Here is a 19,116-nt window from a genome sequence, read left to right on the forward strand (position 1 = left end):
AATGTAGTAGAAATGGGCTGTTTTTTTAAATATATATTTAAAAAATCAACAAAATACCTTTAAAACTGCATTTCACCAAGATTGTATGGAAAGGCTGCTTACTAGTATTATAAATTATAGTGCAAAGACTTTTGTTTTACCCTCAAGATCTTGAAGATTTTTACATTTCAGTTGTGGACACTGAGCCATCAGGATCCAGTTTTTGGACAGTCTGTATGCCCAGGTGGTAGTACAGAAGTTAGAGCTAATGCCTTTGGACCAAAAGGTTGCAGGTTTGAGTTTCACTTCCAGCTCTAGGACCCTTGAGTAAGGTAAACACACATGCAATGTCTACAGCTGCTTGTCCCAAGTGGGGTTGTGGAGAGCCAAAGCCTAAGCCAGCAACACAAGGTGTAAAGAGGGGGGGAAGGGATCCACCCTGGATGGGATGTAAGACACCTCAAGCAGGACTCAAACCCCAGACCTGCCACACAGGAGGCCCTGGCTGAACCTGCTGTGCCCCTGCACATTAGTGGCTTTGGAGGAAAGTGTCAGATAAATACAAGTGTCTCTCCCCATTTCTAGTTAAATTTTTTAGGGTAAGAAACTTGTACACAACTTGCAAAAATCTGAAGAGATTAGAAAACCATTAAACACCACAGGTCTTCAAGGAGATACTGCTCATATTTGTCCTTTTTGAAGAAACCTTTTTTATTAAAAAAAAAATACATATTACATCTCTTGAAAAGCAAGACATCCAAACCCATTTGCACGTGGGGAGGAAAGGAGAACAAACACAGAGAGGACACAGGGAGCCCCGCCGATACACCGCGTTCACACCGAAACGGAGGGGAGTGTACCGGGCGCGCACGTACTGCGGTGTTTGCGACAACTGTCTAATCCGAAGGCCACGGATTCGAATCCCTCTTCCTGGGGTTGTACCCTTGAGCTAGGCGCTCGCCCTCGGTTCAGACAGTAAAAATAACTTACGGGACGAGTAACTGTGAGCTTGACGCCGGTCGCTCGCGGACAAACAAACTCAGACGGCAGCGACCATATAATTATATAGTATAGAGAGAAACGATCGCGGAGGATTTTTTTCGTTTGCTTCTCCTACGAGGTCGAGGACACGCGTGATTCTCAGTCACATATCAGATATCTGAGTGTAAATGGAACTGTACTTTGGTGTTCACGTTGGGATTGGCCTTTTTTTGGTCCGCGCCCGGCAGGGAAGAGTTAATGACTGCGCGTCCCGCCCTCGGCGCTCCCGAGGTGCTGATGCAGGCGGAGGCAGGTGGTGGTGCTCGGATGCGGGGCATCTTCTCCGTCCGGGTGCGGTCGGGCTGCGGATCGTCTGTCCTTCACTTCTTTTAAAGCAGCGCGAAGAAACTTCGCCGGCCGCCAATTCTTGCGCGACGTTACTCCGCGTCGCCACTTTGAGTCTCCGCGCGGGCGGCCGCTCGTTCGCACGCGCTCCTCCCTCCACCAAGCCCCCCCTCCCACCCCCTCGCCCTCAAGGGCAGGTATTTCTGAGGGCCGCTTTGTCTGAGCAAAGCTCTGATTCCGCGGCTGAAACGATTCACCCGAGTGTGTTCGCAGTTCGCACGCGCTTCGCACCCGTGCGCTCTATCCGCGGTTTCCGCGTTATCCGCGTCGCAGACCGGCTACTCACTGCAGGGCAGGCGCTTCTGCTTCTCGGCCGCCATGGCGTGGCCCTGCATCACCAGGGCTTGCTGCATTAACCGCTTCTGGACTGAGCTGGACAAAGCGGACATCGCCGTGCCGCTCGTCTTCACCAAGTACTCGGACGCGACGGACGAGCCGCACTTCCATGTGCAGCCGCGCTCCAAGCAGGCGCCCCCCCAGGGCCGTGTCGCCATAGAAACGCAGCCCACCCAGGGCGTCTCCAGGGCCGCGGGCGCCGAGGGCTCCACCGCCTCCGTGATGCGCCAGGACTTCAGGGCGTGGAAGGTGCGGCCGGAGCGAAGCTGCAAACCCAAGAACGAGTACCAGCCTTCGGAGATCCCGTTCAACAACGAGACGCAGTACCAGAAGGACTTCAAGCCGTGGCCGATCCCCAAGAAACGGGACCACCCGTGGATCCCGAAGCCGAGCCTGAGCGCCCGGTCCTGGCGCGCCCCCCCCGCAGAAGATGAGAGCGGGCTGGAGAAGAGCGAGACTGCCGACAAGGTGCAGGAGAAGGAGATGAAGCAGCAGGCGAGGAAGCAGGAGAAGAAGGAGAGGGCGGCGGAGAGGCTGAGCGGCAGGGCGGATGCTGCTGTGGAGGGCAGAGGAAGGGCGGCAGTGGATGCGCTCAACAGGCAGATCAAGGAGGAGCTCGGCACCGGCAGCTCCTACAGGTAGGCAGGCCTCCTCAGCATCCTTCTCGCATTCTCAAGTCAGCGAAGACCGCAGGTGATCACACAGACAGAGTGCCTCCAGAATGTTCTTGGGTCCTCCTCCTTGAAAGCGGTGTGTCCACAATCACTGCGATCGAGTCCATCCTCCCGGTTGCTGGTGGTCCTCTTCTTCTTTCCCTCCAGCTATTCCAAGCGGTGCCATCTTTCCGAAAGAACCCAGTCTCTGCGCAATTTGTAAAGCATGACAAGCTCAGTCTTACCATTAGTGCGGCCGATGAGAGTTCTGCCTTGATTTGATCCGACATCCATCTGTTGGGTTTCCTGACTGGCAGCGATGCCCTTAAACATCTAATCCAGCAACACAATTTAAAGGAATCTACCGTATGTGCGTCCCATCCTGATTTTTCAGTCTACAGCTTTCCCATGTTTTCTTCCATTACGTTTATTCATTTAGCTGACACTTTTCTCCAAGCAACTTACAATGTTAAGGTTACAATTATTAACCCATTTATACAGCTGGGTCATTTTACTGGAGCAATTGAGGGTAAATACCTTGCTCAAGAGTACTGCAGTCAGAGGTAAGGATTGAACCTGCAGCCTTTGGGTCCAAGGCCAGTAGCTCCAACCATTACATTCCCAGCTGTCCTACTAGCAGGTGTTTTCTCCCTCTCTAGTGAGGATGTGGTTGCATTTAATGTCATTTTCATTTCTACGACTGGTTGTCAATACCTGATCTTTTTAAATGATCCCATCCTTATATCAGATTTCACTATGGAAAATCTCTAAATTGTCCTTGTCCACTAAACTGAAAGTATAACCATACCAGCAGTGGGGTAACGTGACTTGTTTGGTATAACATGACTTGCATTGTAACTAAATGCAAGGTGAGAAGCAGTATGAATACACACACACACACACACATTTTCAGAACCGCTTGTCCCATACGGGGCCACGGGGAACCGGAGCCTACCCGGCAACACAGGGCGTAAGGCCGGAGGGGGAGAGGACACACCCAGGACGGGACGCCAGTCCGTCGCAAGGTACCCCAAGCGGGACTCGAACCCCAGACCCACCAGACAGCAGGACTGCGGCCCAACCCACTGCACCACCGCACCCCCGCAGTATGAATATTCAAAACTAATTATTTCAAAAAAACATCGCCATGGGAAGGCTTTTTGCCTGGTTAATGTCAGTGAAAGTTCTGTCACACATCCATAACTGATCCATTCATTTTCAGTAATTGCTTTTTGGAACCCATCCCAGAAGGAACAGGGTATAAGTCATGGTGCACCTTCAACAGATCACCGGGGTATACTGCAGACCACCCACACGGACAGATCCACTCACACACACTGAGGACAATTTAGAGTCACCAACTCAGCTTTACAGCATATTCTTGTAATGTGTGGTGAACCCAAAGTGCTGAGAGGAAACCCGGGCCAACAGATGTAATGTAAGAAGAAAACACAAGACAGCAAACCTCAGAGGTGCAACATGAAAGTAGGATGCGTCACACCACCATGCCCACACACACAGTCTGAAACCGCTTGTCCCGAGCAGGGTTGCGGCAAACTGGAGCCTAACCCAGCAGCACGGTGTAAGGCTGGAGGGGGCAGGGACACACCCAGGACAGGACACCAGTCTGTTGCAAGCACCCCCAGCAGAACTTGAACCCCAGACCCACCAGAGAGCAGGCACAGGCCAAACCTGCTGTGCCACCACACCCCCCGTACCACCCTGCCCTTCTGTCGATATTTCACTATCACTTTTTACATAAAGTCTTACTCTGTTTATCTTTTGTGTTTTCCAGGAACAGGATTTGGTAAGAAAACAAAATAATTCAAGTCATATCCAGATGATAAAAGTATCGCTGGGTAATGGAAACACATAACTTCAGCTGCTCCCTGCTGTCTCACACATTTTTGTTTGTTACTGATGTGACCTTGTAAATGAAGAAATGAGAAACTCCAGCAGAACGATCACCACGGCCTTTTTGTTGTGTTCCATTGTTTTATTGCGCCCGTTTGCACCCGAGGAGCAGGCCGAGAACGAGGCCTCCCTTTGCATATCAGCTCCGGAGCGGTTCAAAGTAATTAAAAAATTAGTCTGGAGTGGTTGACCAAGGTAAATCAAGCACCATAACAAAGTTCATAATAAAGGTTGAGTGCGCAGTTTGTTTTTTGCTATCTGTTGTGGAGTTTGTGTGGTTCCTGGGCCCCTCCTGCTCTGATCAGTGTATTTTAGGTGAGTCTGTGACTCAGTTTTAGCCATGGGATGCTTGGGGCATAGTGCTCTATAACAAAATGCACCCCCATCCAGATGTGCGCAGCCTTTTTTCTGGGATTGGCTCCACATCACCTAAATACCCTTTGGTTGCATGTGACAACTTCCTGCTGTCATCTGCAGCTAATTTGGTTTGTATTACTGCAAGGAGTAACTCATTTGGTGACTGTCGCTGGACTGAGTTAAAAACGTTGGACACTGACCTCTTTGTCCCATCTGTTATGATGGTGGTCATGATAGATTTCGGATGGCTTTGGTCATATATGTGTTTTAAGCCCTCGTCCATCGTTTTACACTACGTGCTCTGTCTGCAGTGCGTGTATTTATCCAAAGAATGTATATGAAGTTAAATTTTAAAAAATAGTTTAATTTTTTTTAAATACTTAAAATATGTTAAATACTTTAAAACCTGTTGGATAAAGTTTTGTTTTGTGAGGTTTTACAAAACATAACCTGTTGAATGTGGAGCAACATTAAGTATTATTCAGCTTTTATTCACTGGCATTCAGTGACAAAAGTGACTGAAAAGTCACGAACAATCGACGTCCCGTGCCAGATGTGCCAAATGTGTTTGTAAGGTGAGAGAAGAACGTAAACACAATTTAGTTTGGAACTGCTGTCTCTGGAAAGGAACTTAAAAACTATAAACCAGCCTTTAACCTTTAACGTGTCTGATATTAAGAGCACAAATTTTAATGTGTAAAACAGATGAAAGCAGTGTTTCAGGCAAAAGTTTAGAGGCAGTTGGTTGTGTTGTAGTTAGAGCTGTTCCCTTCAATCCTGAAGGTTGCAAGTTTGAATCCTCTGTCCATCTGTAATACCCTAGAGTGACATGCTTACTCAAAATTACACGGTTGTATGAAAAGGTGGTTTGTTTAACATTGTAAGTCACTTTGGAGGAAAGCTTTACATTTATTCATTTAGCTGACGCTTTTCTCCAAAGCGACTTACAATGTTAAGGTTACAATTATTTACGCATGAAAGCATTGTCTATTAATGTGCAAAAATGAGGTTACATTACCTCTCTGTTCTGTAGCAGAGTGCATGTCAGCTTTGATGGTATGTTATTTAATGTAACACCAGTAAGGTCATTTTCTTATAGTTTTTTTGTAATTTTAGTGACCAGATGATGTATGCTGTTATTTATAGGACTGTTTCATCAGTAGTTGCTAAATTTATCTATCAGTTAATGAGAATAAACTGCATCATAATTAAAAAATAAGTAGATCGAGACCCTGAGATTTACAACTTTTTCATAATTCCTAACTTTTATCTGGATCAGACTTCCGCATAGCTATAACTGCCAAAACAGAATGATGGCATAATTTTTTTCAAAGTGACTTAAAACTTAGTGTCACAAAGAAAATAGTTAATGGAGAGCTAGAGTTAGGTTTTTAGTGACTTCCTTGGGATGGCATGGTAGTACAGCGAGTAGTGCTGCTGTCTCATGGCCCCTGGGTGGTATGAGAGGTTGTGGGTTTGATCCCTGTTGAGTCTGTGTGGAATTTATATGTTCTCCCTATGTCTGTATGTGTTCCCTCTGGGTACTCTGGTTTTATCCCATACTTCAAAGGCATGCTGTTCAGGTTCCCCCATAGTGTGTGAGTGGCAGAGAGAGTGTGTTCCAGTGATGTATGGACGAGTGACCCATTGTAAGTAGTGTATTTAGCAGGGTAAGTCACCTTGGTGAATATGGTGTGTGGGCTGATAACACTACACAGAGTTCATTGGAAGTTGCTTTGGAGAAAAGTGTCTAATAAATAAATGCTTTTCTTAATCCGTGATGAGTTTTAAGGCTTTTGAGTTATTTCACTTTTCAATGAAATTATATTAACGCTTTTGTGAAATGTGGATCTGTTATGTTAAAACATGAGTTTTGGAAGCATTACATGAAAACAAAATGGGAAGTCAAAGTGATATCAGGTCTGAGCATTATAAAGGTGTATGTATTTACGGTATTCTGCATTTGTGCAGAGGGGGCACGGTGATGTGGTGGGTTGGACTGGGTCCTGCTCTCCAGTGGGTCTGGGGTTCAAGGCCCGCTTGAGGTGCCTTGCGATAGACTGGTCCCCTCCCCTTCCAGCCTTACGCCCTGTGTTGCTGGGTTAGGCTCCGGCTCCCCACGACCCCATATGGGACAAGCGGTTCAGACTGTGTGTGTGTGTGTGTGTGTGTGTGTGCGTGTGTGCGTGTGCGCGTGTGCATTTGTGCAGATATTCTGAAAAATGATATTCACCAAGATTATCAGATGAATGTGCTAAAATAATAATTGTAAAATATCATCTTCTTACAGCTTTCATTCTGAATTCCATGTAAATATATAATGTTTTTACTGCACTCCAACTTGGGTCTCTCTGAAGTGTATCGATACAGTCCCTGAATGCAGGATTGTCGTGATGCCAGGTATGATGCACGCTGGCACGCCTTAGTTGTGTTCGACACTGCGGAACTGGTACTCTGCTGGAGACCACACTGACAGTATATTCAGTATGTTCTAGGTACTCAGTGTTTCCAGGCTCTCCTGGGCTCCACTGCAAGCTCTCTGTGGAGGTGCTATGTGTTCTTGTTTTGCCTCATTATTCTTCCAACATTATTCCTTTTTTCAGGAATGAATTCAAAGCATACATGGATGTGAAGCCTGTGAAGCCCATTCGAGCCAGGTCACAATACAACCCCCCGGTGGAGGAGAAATCTAGCCTCGAGACCAGCTATAGCGCCACCTTCAGGGGCGAGCAGAGCCGGCACCTATCGGCCGACAACAAACTCCAAGAGCATCGAAGGATACGAAGCCTCTACAGTGAACCTGGCAGGGAACTCAGCAAAGTAAGAGCCTTTGTTTGTTGTCACATCCTCAGAGCCAGGCCTTGTTAACTCAGCATGAGAGGCACATACCATTTCCACAGAACATCCATGAATTACAGGTGTATAGTACCTTCTCAAGCCAGTTGAAAAAACACTGCTGCCATCATGTTGCCCGTTGAGTAAGTTTGTGTGAAATCAAATCCCGTGCAATACCTGTTCAAGCTGGTATTCCTGCTCCTAAATGTTCAAGCCGCGTACGTAACGTTTATGGTTTTCGTGTAAATATAACGTTTTAGATCCATCCACACCCTCAGACAGAAAACCATAAGCACAATTCAATATTTACATTTTGTTCAGATTTGTTCCGCTTTTAATGCTGTTTCCTTGTGTCTCTTCAGGTTGAGAAGCCAAGCACTCCAAAATCCAAACCAAAAAAGACATCAACACCAGTGTCAAGCCATAGTAAACCAGTGAAAAAGGCAAAAGAGAAGCAGGTGTCATCGGTGGCCGGTAACAAGAAAAAGGCATCTGAGAAAGACCCAGAGTCCACCCCGGCGGAGGGCGAGAAGAAGAAGGCTAAAGAGATAAACAACAAACTAGCTGAAGCGAAAGAGTAACATCAACGCACTTCTAGTTCTTTTCCTTGTGGTGGAAACAAAGGCTGCAAAATGAACCCGGCTCCTTCTGCCCTCTCGTTAGGTCCCTCGCTTTCTCTCACGTCTCTCTGTCTCGCTCTAGATAACACAGTAATGTCGATGTGATGTACCGCCTCGCCGCCTCTCGCCCCACATGGGCCCCAATTCCAGGGTCAAGCACACACGCCAAAGCTGCCACCCACTGCTCCGCACCGCTCGCTCTCTCTCTATTACAAGGTTTCCATGGCTACATGCTGACCAGATGCCCAGCGGATGTTCTCCGAGAATGACTCCTCTTGTGCAGAACTGAAAAAAAGCAGAGCGTTTGCTGTCCTGTCTGCGCCGGCACACATTATCTGGTAGCATTTATCAGCGGTTCGTTTCCATATAAAATGTATTTGCTATTGATAACACTCATCGTCTGATTTGAAGCCGGGTTTCATTAAGATGCTGTTGTCAGTTCCAGGTGTTTTGCGAAAAAGTGACAAATTCGCCGTTACGGTTAGGATCCATGCTCGCTATTCAGCTTTTCTACTCTCAGGCACTATGTTTCGTTTCCTTCCCTGAAGGTTAGAAGCTTCCCTCCTTTTTCAGCTTCTCCACGTAACAGTTCTCTTTGTAGATATTGTATAGATGAACGTAGTTGTCTCTTCCACCTCGTCTTTTCCAACTGTCATTGTCACTCTGTCCTTTTATGTCAGAAAGTATACATTATTATTATTATTATTATTATTATTATTATTATTATTATTTTTATTATTCATATTAGTGTTTATATGTGGCTACATAGATGTATTATGTTACTGCTGTCACTTGATTGTTCTTCCTCTTGTGTTTATAATTCAACAGCATTCAGCATTCATTCACGTTCAACATTTATTTAGAACAACCTGAAAACATAAATGTGGGCCCAAATTATTTAAAAAATGTAAACGTAATGTTTAGGTCCTACGCTACCCGCAGCACTTTTGTGAGATGAATAGAAGTGGCCATTTGACTGTGACTGGGCAACATTCACAGAGCTTGTAATTTCCTAATGTAATTTCCCGTCTTCCTGATCCCTTTGACCTGAGCCGATCGATAAAGGCTCTCCGAACTTATTTTCTCAAGTCAAAATAATTCCACAACACAAATGGTAATGGAAAAGTGAGGGGCAAACCTTCACTTGTGCAGTTGTATGTTTGTGCAAATTTCTGTTTACGGTGGAATTCAGTGTGTCCGGTTTTGTGTGCTCATTACGTGTGTGCATCCGATATATCTGCCGCCATCCTAGTCTCCACTGTACACACCACTGCTGTTGCCCAGCACTGTTTTATTGAGCGAGTGCCGACAAAAGTTACTCCCTTGTTGTCGTTATTTCCTTATAGATTGTTTTCTGAAGTCCATGTGCATTTTTAATTTGCTTTATAGATTGAATTGTCCGCATGGTGAAAAAGAACCTTAACAATATGGAAAGGTTTCATTTATATGTGTATTTTTCCTGATCTAAATGTCACTCAAATCGATTCAAGCCTATAGTGTAAATACTGTACACAGGACGTGTGTGAGAACTCCTACGAAGCAGTACTCATTTAGTTTGACCATTTTTTGCAGTGTTTTTGGATGTCACACTTAGTATTAGTTACAGATACACTTTAATTTGTGCCACACATTGGAATACATTTCCTCACATGCATCTTGTGTAAGTAAATTCATGTGTAAGAACTGATGGGAAAATTCAAATGGAAAATGATATACTGTCAATTAATTAATGCGTTTTGGGAAACAACCTTCTGTTTGCAGCAGGGTTGTCAATTACCACATTTTTGAAATGTATGACCTAGCGAAAGCATGCTACAGGTTCAACCTTAGAAAATAATGTCTCAACTTTTTTTTTTTCTTTTTTTAACTGAACCACAATCTTAAAATGTTTTTTCCTTTTATTCTTCTTCCACCTTACCTATACATTGTGATGGTACCAAGCTCGGTATTATTTGTATTATTAACATTGTATCACCAATTACCAGTAAAAATGATGAACAAAAAAGTAATCAAAACACAAAGAACACCACTGTATTTTCGCTATAATGAACTGTTAGTTTTTTTTCCTTTATAATACTATTTTGACACTCATGTTCATTACAAAGGAGCAACTAATTTCATTGTCTAGCTGACGCTTTATCAAAAGTGTATTCGTGTTATATCAGTATACACCACAAGATACCTTACTCAAGCATTTCAGGGTCAGGACCTCGCTCAGGGGCACTATAGATCCCACATGGTGCACATACCATAATGGCGACCCTCACGTTTTTCCACTTGAATGCTTGCTATTTGAGCTAGTTACTGAACACTATACTGTATGTGCCTCATTTCTGGTGTAGCTATGCATATTTGCCTGTCGTCTGTGTATGCATCGCATCTTCGTAACCCTTCTTGCTCATGCCTGAGTCCCTGCTGCGGCCCAGGACCTATCCCCAGTAACCCCTGGAGGAGAAGTGCTGCCTCCCGTCCATTTTGCAGCCTTTCGGCTAGTTGGCTCTTGGCTGTGGAACGCGCTGAGCTCCCACTCTCGGTACTGTCTGTCGCGCCTGCCGTTACAGAATGACCCAGAACATGAGAACGAAAACAAAATGACACAAATCTTGGTCCTGCTAAAATAAAGTGATGTGCTTGTGCTCTGCTTGCTGTTAATTATTGAAATTATTAATAAATGCAAAAGCATTTAAAAAAAGAGTGCGTATAGTCTTTTGTTGAATTGAACATGTTGGAGGTGACAGATCAAGGATCATTTTGGTTGAATAAAAATTCACACATTTGTATAATCTGGTGCAAAATACATTTGCAACTGTGAGGTGCTTTTTCATACATACTGTAATCGCTTATACTGGATATCTGAATGATTTTTACTCTCTGGACGTACAATACTAGGAGAACCTGCAATGTGTGCTTTTCCGGCTCTGTTCTACTAGCAAATTTTGCCAAATGTTCTAAACAAAGAAATTCAGTGATGGAGACCAGTGGCCTTTGCAGATATTAATATTTAATCTGCCCATGAAATTTTTAGGCAAATTATATTTACTTGGATGAAGGTGGTCACTGTCCTTTGTCTGGCTGCAGTCTGCAATTACTTGTGGTTTCTGCTTATTTCTATTACACTTTTTCTATCAACATTTCAGTTCTCAATATCAATTTTATAACAGTTATTACGTGACAGACTAGGATTTAAAAGCCAACTTGCCCTTTTGGCATTATTTCTGTTCTTGGCATCCATTGCAGAATGGAGACATGGCTTGATGCTGTTTCCATAGTAATTTGAAAGTAGCTTTGAAGGGGACGTTCAGTTTTCATGTCTGTTCTGTAGTGTACAATGTTTTTCAGTCAATTGCCTGTAAGTATATAGTTAATTTAAAAAAAAAGCTTCTAAGCTGATAGTGTAGTGGTTAGAGCTGCATTTGAATTCAAAGGTTGTAGGTTTGAATCTCGCTTGCTGTTGTACCCTTGAGCAAGATACTTTTCCTAAATTGCTCCAGAAAAAGGCAGTTGGGTAAATAATAGTGAAAAGCTTCACATTGTAAGTTTCAGCACATTGACGCCACAAACCGGACCTGCAGATACAACCTGCATAATATCCGCAGGATCCATCCATACCTCACAACAGACTCTGCCCAACTACTTGTCCAGGCCATGGTGACTTCCCATCTGGACTACTGCAACTCTGTCCTGTGTGGCCTTCCTGTTACTGCCATCAAACCTCTGCAGCTTCCTATAGCTGCCCGAATCAAATTCAAGACCCTGGTTATTGTCTACAAATGCATCAATAGAACTTTAAGCATTCACATTCTCACTCTCACGTTCTGAGTTCTCTAGCTGTCTACTGGTATTATTGTTATTACTGTTACCGTTATTTATTGTCATTGCTATTAGCATTACTCACTGTCATTGTCATTGTTTTGTTTGTGCAATATTTCTATTGTCTCTGTCTTGTCCATAGTCTGTGGAGAAGCATTCAAGAAGAATTTCATGATACTTGTACACGTACTTGTACCTATGACAATAAACTTGAAACTTGAACTGCTCCTAGCTATTTACAAGACTTGATCAACCACTACATCCCAGCCAGACCCCTTCGCTCATCTACTTCTGCCTGCTTGGTGGTCCCGCGCACAAAAGGTAAAGCATTGAGGTTCTTGGTTCTGGCTCCATTGCGGTAGAATGACCTCCCCCTCTCACTCAGGACTGCTGAAACTCTGTCTAGATTCAAGAAGGGTCTGAAAACTCACCTTTTCCAGACTCACTTCGCCCATGATCTCTCCAGCTCATGTATGGTGTAAATGTTCATGCACCGTAACTTTATGATCATCCCCAGATAAGCCTTTATACAGCTGCTATTCCTGTCTTATATGTAAATGTTTGTGTACCTTTTAAAAATAATAAGAAAAAATCTGTAGGAAGGTGATCAGGATTAGTCTTTCCAGAGTTTTGTGCACTTACTTGTGCAAAAAAAAAGAAAAGGAAAACGATCACAATTTAAACTAAAGGGAAATGATAAAGTGATCGGAAAAAGGTTAAATGGCAACGAACATTGGAAAAGAGAAAATTAATGCTTCTTCAATGTTTTTTATACCTACAAACAAACACACACGCATTCTCTCTCTCTCCTCCTCCTCCTCCTCTCTCTCGGTTTTAAATACTGTAGTAACATTTATTATTATCTCTTTCTATGTCTCTATTATGAATACTGTAGTTACATTTAATATTCTTATTGTTATTATTATTATTACTGTATTGTTATATTAAAGATGTTTTTAGTGTATTTGGAAGAGTTTCTTTAATGCTTTTTCTGCATAGAAAGGTGCACTATTTACTAAAACAAACATTTGACTCACTGACGTTAGACACGAACCATAACTGTTCTGACTTAGGTACAAATCCAACTAAAAGACAGATTTAGGAACGGAACTCGTTCATAATCTGGGGGCTGCCTGTACTTATGAACAAGAGGCCATTTTCCCCTCTTGAGTCTATCCTGGGGAGGATGGGGGGGCATCCTGACACCAAGTCCCCCTCCACTATCAGAAAATTAATCACAGATCATGAATGAACATGAATTAACAATGTCTTAAAGCAGACTGCTTCAATGATAAATGCAGTCTTCCTCTGGGCATAAAACCTACCTTGTATTCATTTCCATGCTCATCTGACCTTTCACAGTGTACTGAGGACTGAAAGTGGGATGTACATAGAATTAAAACACGGTAGTTCATCAGAAGCAGACAAGGCAATAAGAAATACAGTATATAAAAGTTCTATTATGCAATGGAAGTGGAGTGTGTCTATAAAGCACATTATACATTCATAAGTTCACATAAGTGGTTTACCACAGTTAAAAGTATCCTTATTAATTAATACAGGCTTTCCTCACATAACATGTATAATTCATTCCTAAAAAATCTGTTGCTAAGGTAAATTTGTAGTGTGGGATAATGAGAAGAGCCAAGAGAAGGATGCTGTGAGGTGAAGGTGCAAAGTGCTCTACCTGACGTGTGTATTAGACAAAAGAAGACAATACCAGGTGAGCTGGCAGAAGATGAGCCAGTTGCAGTAGCTGAGATAGACCGCAAGGTCAGAGTGCACAGCTTTTACTCCAGTTACCTGCTTTGCTGACAGTTTAGGATATTTTATATCTAGACATTTACTTATGCTTGTTTTCCTGATATGTTCCATAATTGGACTGGACAGGTAATATGTAAAATGTATGTATCCTGTGGATGACCAAACCCAAAAAGTTAATGTGGCCAGCTGCAGAATGAGCTGTATCTGTGTAAGGTGCCAGGTGCAAGTGCTGAAATGGCAGAGAAAGAAATAATGCAGTGAAAATAAATCAAGCAACTCGGATTACCAAAAGCAAAAAGAAGAAACGTGCTTCGTATGTATAGAGATCAGTAGGATGGCAGTGAATCAAAGCTGTTCTCTGCATCTCACCTTGGCAAGCGACAGAGCTGACAGTAGTTGGTTTTTCTTCAGTACATTTTCCCCCTCAGTCCGCATAGGAATCTAACCACAACACTAACCCTGACTTGCTGAAGCCAGCTGTCAGGTCAAATGTGTCGTCAGCCTGCTAACAACCTGAAGAAACACACGAGTACAGTTCACAGGAGACAACCTAGCTCATGATCATAACACTTTGGAGATTTAATGAATTTATTTAATGTAGATTAAAAGTACAGCATTGATGTTTACAGGGAATTTTAAATGATTACAATGTTAAGTACTGTAAAGTGTTTATATTGTATAAGTTCCAGTAGCATTCAAATAGCAGTTTAAGCCCACTGAGCGTAGCCCTGTCGGAAGTCTAGGAAAATATCACTGATATACGTACATGTACAGCATAAGTGTACTCTGGGAAGACGCAACATTCCCACGAGTAGCATTTTGCTCCTCTGCTTGACTGCTGGGGGTGTGACGAGATTCTTTCACTTACAGCGAAGTCAAAACTGATTGAAAAAAGGTCCGTTCATAACTTTTTGGTTATATAGAGCTGCACTGACCTGCCAGGATTTTAAGGTTACTGTAGACTTGAACATGTCTGTCACTACAGAGATGAAATGAATGAATGAATAAATGAGGTAAGGGGAGAGAATTTGCCCCAGATGGAAGAGTTTAAGTATCTTGGGGTTTTGTTCACAAGTGAGGGGAGAAGGGTGCGTGAGATTGGCTGCAGACTAGGAGCAGCGGTAGCAGTAATGCGGTCGCTGCACCGGACTGTGGTGGTGAAGGAGGAGCTGAGCCATAAGGCGAAGCTCTCCATTTACCGGTCAATCTACGTCCCTACCCTCACCTATGGTCATCAACTCTGGATGATGACCGAAAGAATAAGATCATGGATACAAGCGGCCGAAATGAGTTTTCTCCGCAGGGTGTTGGGACTCTCTCTCCGTGACGGTGAGGAGTTCGGACATCCGGGAGGAACTCAGAGTAGATCCGCTACTCCTCCACATTGAGAGGAGCCAGTTGAGGTGGTTCGGGCATCTGACAAGGATGTTCCCCGGGCGCCTCCCTTTGGAGGTATACCAGGCACGGCCAACTGGGACGAGGCCCCGCTGGAGGGATTATATCTCACAGTTGGCCTGGGGGCGGCTGGGGATCCCCCCGGGTTGAGCTGGAGGAAGTTGTGAGGGACATGGACGTCTGGGCCTCTCTGCTCTCCCTACTGCCACTGCAACCCTACTAGGACAAGCAGGATAGAAAATGGATGGATGGATGGATGGATGGATGGATGGATGGATGGATGGATACTGTAGACTGGGTTCATGTAATGTCTTTTGTTAAGTACATGGACATCCACTACATTTACATGCCCATTGTTCAGACAGATATGAAAGATGGATGAAGAGTGTTACTGAGGTGAGTCTGCTGTAAACTGTAGCTGTTGAATGCTGGTACATAAAAGTATGAGAAGACTATAGAGGGAGATAATAAAATGAATACAGTATATAAGTTGTTTTTGTGTGTGTGTGTGTGTTTGTGTGTGTGTGTGTGTGTGTGTGCCACGCCCACACCTCCGGGCCAACACGGAACACCTGGGACGCAACGCAGACTACAGCATGAAAGGCTGCGTCAGACCACCAGCTGATGCGGAACCTTGATCCGCCTCCTCGTTAGCGACCTTCTCTAGCCATTTCCTGTTCCCGAACGCCTTCCCCGAACCCGTCCCTTGTTCCCCCGATCTACTGCCTCTTTCTGATCATCGACCTCTTGCCTTTGTACTGACCTCGCTTTTTGGATCCTCCCTGTTACAACGTTCGCACCTCGAAGACCCTTTGCCCGTCCTCTGACCTCCTCTCTTGGATTTCCCCGAAGACACCACCACGATTACCGCTCTGCACTTGGGTCCGCCGCTTCCCTCAGACCCGACCATGACAGCATGTAGAGTAAGGTATATAAATTCTGCAATAACAGAGATTAGGAAGTGGGACACGCTGGGGTACTCATTCCATGTGTAATTTAAATACGATAATGCAAATTTAATTAATAGTAATATTACATTAACTACAAAAAAGACCCTTCATTTTTTTGTTCAATGTATGCTCGATTCACTTAACAGTCCTGGATGAAGACAAAGTTTTTTCTTGCATGAAATGAAGTTAAAGATACAGAAATAGGGGAAATTCTCAGAAAATGTAAGTATCCCTTGGAAAACTGCTGCTGTTAGAATTAAAATTAGGCGTTTTGTAAAAGCACGCACAAGGGTATTGTGGGAAGGATCGCATAGCTCGAAGTACATATGAAAAAACTGATACGTTCTGCCAAAAGTGTGGGACTGAGAAAATATACTTTCCAAATGACAACCCCCACACACATTGTCTGAAACCACTTGTCCTGTATAGGGTTGTGGCAAACTGGAGCCTAACCCAGCAACACAGGGCATAGGGCTGGAGGAGGAGTGGACACACCCAGGACAGGATGCCAGTCCATCACAAGGTGCCCCAAGCAGGACTCAAATCCCAGACCCACCGGAGAGCAGTATCCAGTCAAACCCACTGCACCACCGCACTCTCCCAAATGACAACACTCACACAGACACACACAGACACACACACTGTCTTAACCACTTGTCCCATACAGGGTCACGGGAGCTGGAGCTTAACCCAGCAACACAGGGCAGAAGGCTAGAGGGGGAGGGGACACACCCAGGAGGGGACACACCCAGGACAGGATGCAGTCCATCACAAGGCACCCCAAGCAGGACTCAAACCCCAGGCCCACCAGAAAGCAGGACCCGGTCCAACCCGCTGCACCACTGCACCCCCCCAAATGACAACCTTAAAAACAAAAACAAAGCACCAATTGAGCAGGTTACAAAGGACAAAGGGAATTTCCTTGAGTGGACCAGTTAAGACCTAGACTTTGGGGCATCCAAAATTACAGTGCAAAGACAGTCCTCAGTCAACTTAAAGAGACAAAGCTATACTGTCAGTAAAAATGAACAGCACCATAGCACTGTGAAGCTGTCTGATGTGTCGAAAGCGACACACAACACTTATTTCTGCCAAAAAGTCTTCTCCTGACTGAGACACTCTAAGGAATGAAGACATAAAAATACATGCAGTAATTACTTTTCCGGTAAGTGTTATAATGGGTTGAAAGTGTGTTGGTTACTTCAAATCTTACAGTAATTGAGGTAACAAAATGTGAAAAATGTACATCTGATACCACTGTTCTGAGCTTTACATTAAACTGTGTATTTCAGGTGTTTTACCTGAAATAGTGGGGAGTACAGATAATGTAGGATCCCTGAACACAGTATGTTCTCCCAGAGAAAAATGTATCATCTGTCACCACTCTATGTGCAATATGAACATGAAAATATTTAACACATTTATTAATGGAGAGAAAGTAAATTTAAGCACATCTTTCTTATTTCTTTTATTCTTTCTTTTACCGCCTAAGCCAGGGTGTCCTGGGTTTTGATCTCGAAATCCACTCTTGCATACATATGAACGTGGAGGTCCTTGTCTTGAACAGTAGAAACATATGAAATTGATGATGAGATACAGAATCTCCCTGACTATGAACATTAACCTCTGAATTGAAGCAGACAAAAATGCTCAGTCAAACACATTGTATGTGGCACAGGTCAGTGTATGTTTTCTTACATATCTTGCACTCAGTTGGGAATTTTCGACAGAATGACTCATATAGTATGTTAGCTATTAATTAAATTTTTACAGATAAGAAATCAGAAACGTGCCTCTGCTCTGGAGGGCATTAAGTACACTGTTCCATTTGCTGGTTGCGGTAAAATTGACACTGAAAGCTGTGGCTACATCAAAGTCAAAAATTGCATTTGCCCTCCATATTGGTGTTTTACAGTAGAGTGTCGTACATACATGGGTCTGGTAAATATTAAGATTATATCCAAATTTTTTTTTTATTATTTGGAAATTTACTGGTAAATTTACTGGTGGTAACAGATCTTACTACTTTATTTTCTCCACAAAAAAGTTAATTCCAGTTCCATAGGTTACTCCAGGGAGCAAACTTGTGATTTCAGCTCTCACCGTGTATTCGGTATTCAGCATGGCGTTTGGTGTGTACTATTTAAGGCAGCAGCCAAATGAGCAGCTGTAAAGTGTTTGTTTCTGAAACTACAGACTCTGATGTAATTATCCTCTTGTGCCGTTGTGTATCTGGGCTTTCCGCTTCTTTTTCTATCCTGGTTTGATCCAGTTTGTCCTCTTCTCTTAAGACAGTATTGGCCACCTTTGTATGAAACCTTCAGTTTCATTCCAATCGGACACATTAAATAACCTCGGTATTGAAAAATGGTAATAGACTGACATGTTTCTTGAGGAAGCTGCTTTGTTTTAGCCATTTTTTTAAATCCAGAAATTAACTTCAGGAGTGTCGGAACCATCAACAAAAGACAATTTATTTGTTTTACTGAACAGAGTAGTGGATTTTGGCTGTGCTAACAGAATTACAACGGTTTCTCTACCACTTGGACCATTAGGACACTGCAATGAACATTTTCAATGCTGCTGAAAATGGGGCTTTGCAGTCATGTGTAAATAATACATTATAAATTGATAATTTCAAGCAGTAATAGCCAGGTGTAACATTAGTAATGATAGCTTGCCTATAATTTTAGGCCAGTTTAAGGGTGCACACACACACACCATCTGAATTGCTTCTCCCATACGGGGTTGCAGGGAGCCAGAGCCTAACCCAGGGCGTAAGGCTGGAGGGGACACACCCAGGACAGGATGCCAGTCCATCGCAAGGCACCCCAAGCAGGACTTGAACCCTAGACCCCCTGGAGAGCAGGACCTGGTCCAACCCACCACACCACCACATTTAAGAGTACCTTAATTTAAAAAAAAAGCATGAATTGGGGCGGCATGGTGGCACAGTGAGTTGCACTGCTATTTCACAGTGCCTGGGTGGTGCGAGAGGACGTGGGCTTGATACCTGCTCAGTCTGTATGGAGTTTTCATGTCCTCCCTGTGTCTGTGTGGGTTTCCTCCCACAGTCCAAAGACATGCTGTTCAGGTTCACCCATAGCGTGTGAGTGT

The 19,116-nt window shown here is 43.9% G+C and overlaps 1 protein-coding gene across 1 annotated transcript; it reads left to right on the forward strand.

The window, feature by feature from the left end:
* Nucleotides 1-1,209: 1,209 nt before the first annotated feature.
* On the forward strand, nt 1,210-10,688 carry LOC108938273 (microtubule-associated protein 6 homolog). The gene is made up of 3 exons (XM_018758741.2): nt 1,210-2,339; nt 7,229-7,445; nt 7,823-10,688. Exons 1-3 carry the CDS (start codon nt 1,684-1,686, stop codon nt 8,039-8,041), a joined length of 1,092 nt encoding a protein of 363 aa, XP_018614257.1. The 5' UTR covers nt 1,210-1,683; the 3' UTR covers nt 8,042-10,688.
* The last annotated feature ends 8,428 nt before the right edge of the window (nt 10,689-19,116 follow it).

Source organism: Scleropages formosus, chromosome 10 (genome assembly GCF_900964775.1).
Source record: "Scleropages formosus chromosome 10, fSclFor1.1, whole genome shotgun sequence".
Classification (NCBI taxonomy): domain Eukaryota; kingdom Metazoa; phylum Chordata; class Actinopteri; order Osteoglossiformes; family Osteoglossidae; genus Scleropages; species Scleropages formosus.

Coding starts and splice junctions, on each gene's coding strand:
- LOC108938273 (XM_018758741.2), top strand. CDS start 1,684: ATGGCGTGGCCCTGCATCACCAGGGCTTGCTGCATTAACCGCTTCTGG. Junction 2,340..7,228: donor GGCACCGGCAGCTCCTACAG/GTAGGCAGGCCT, acceptor TCCTTTTTTCAG/GAATGAATTCAAAGCATACA. Junction 7,446..7,822: donor CTGGCAGGGAACTCAGCAAA/GTAAGAGCCTTT, acceptor GTGTCTCTTCAG/GTTGAGAAGCCAAGCACTCC.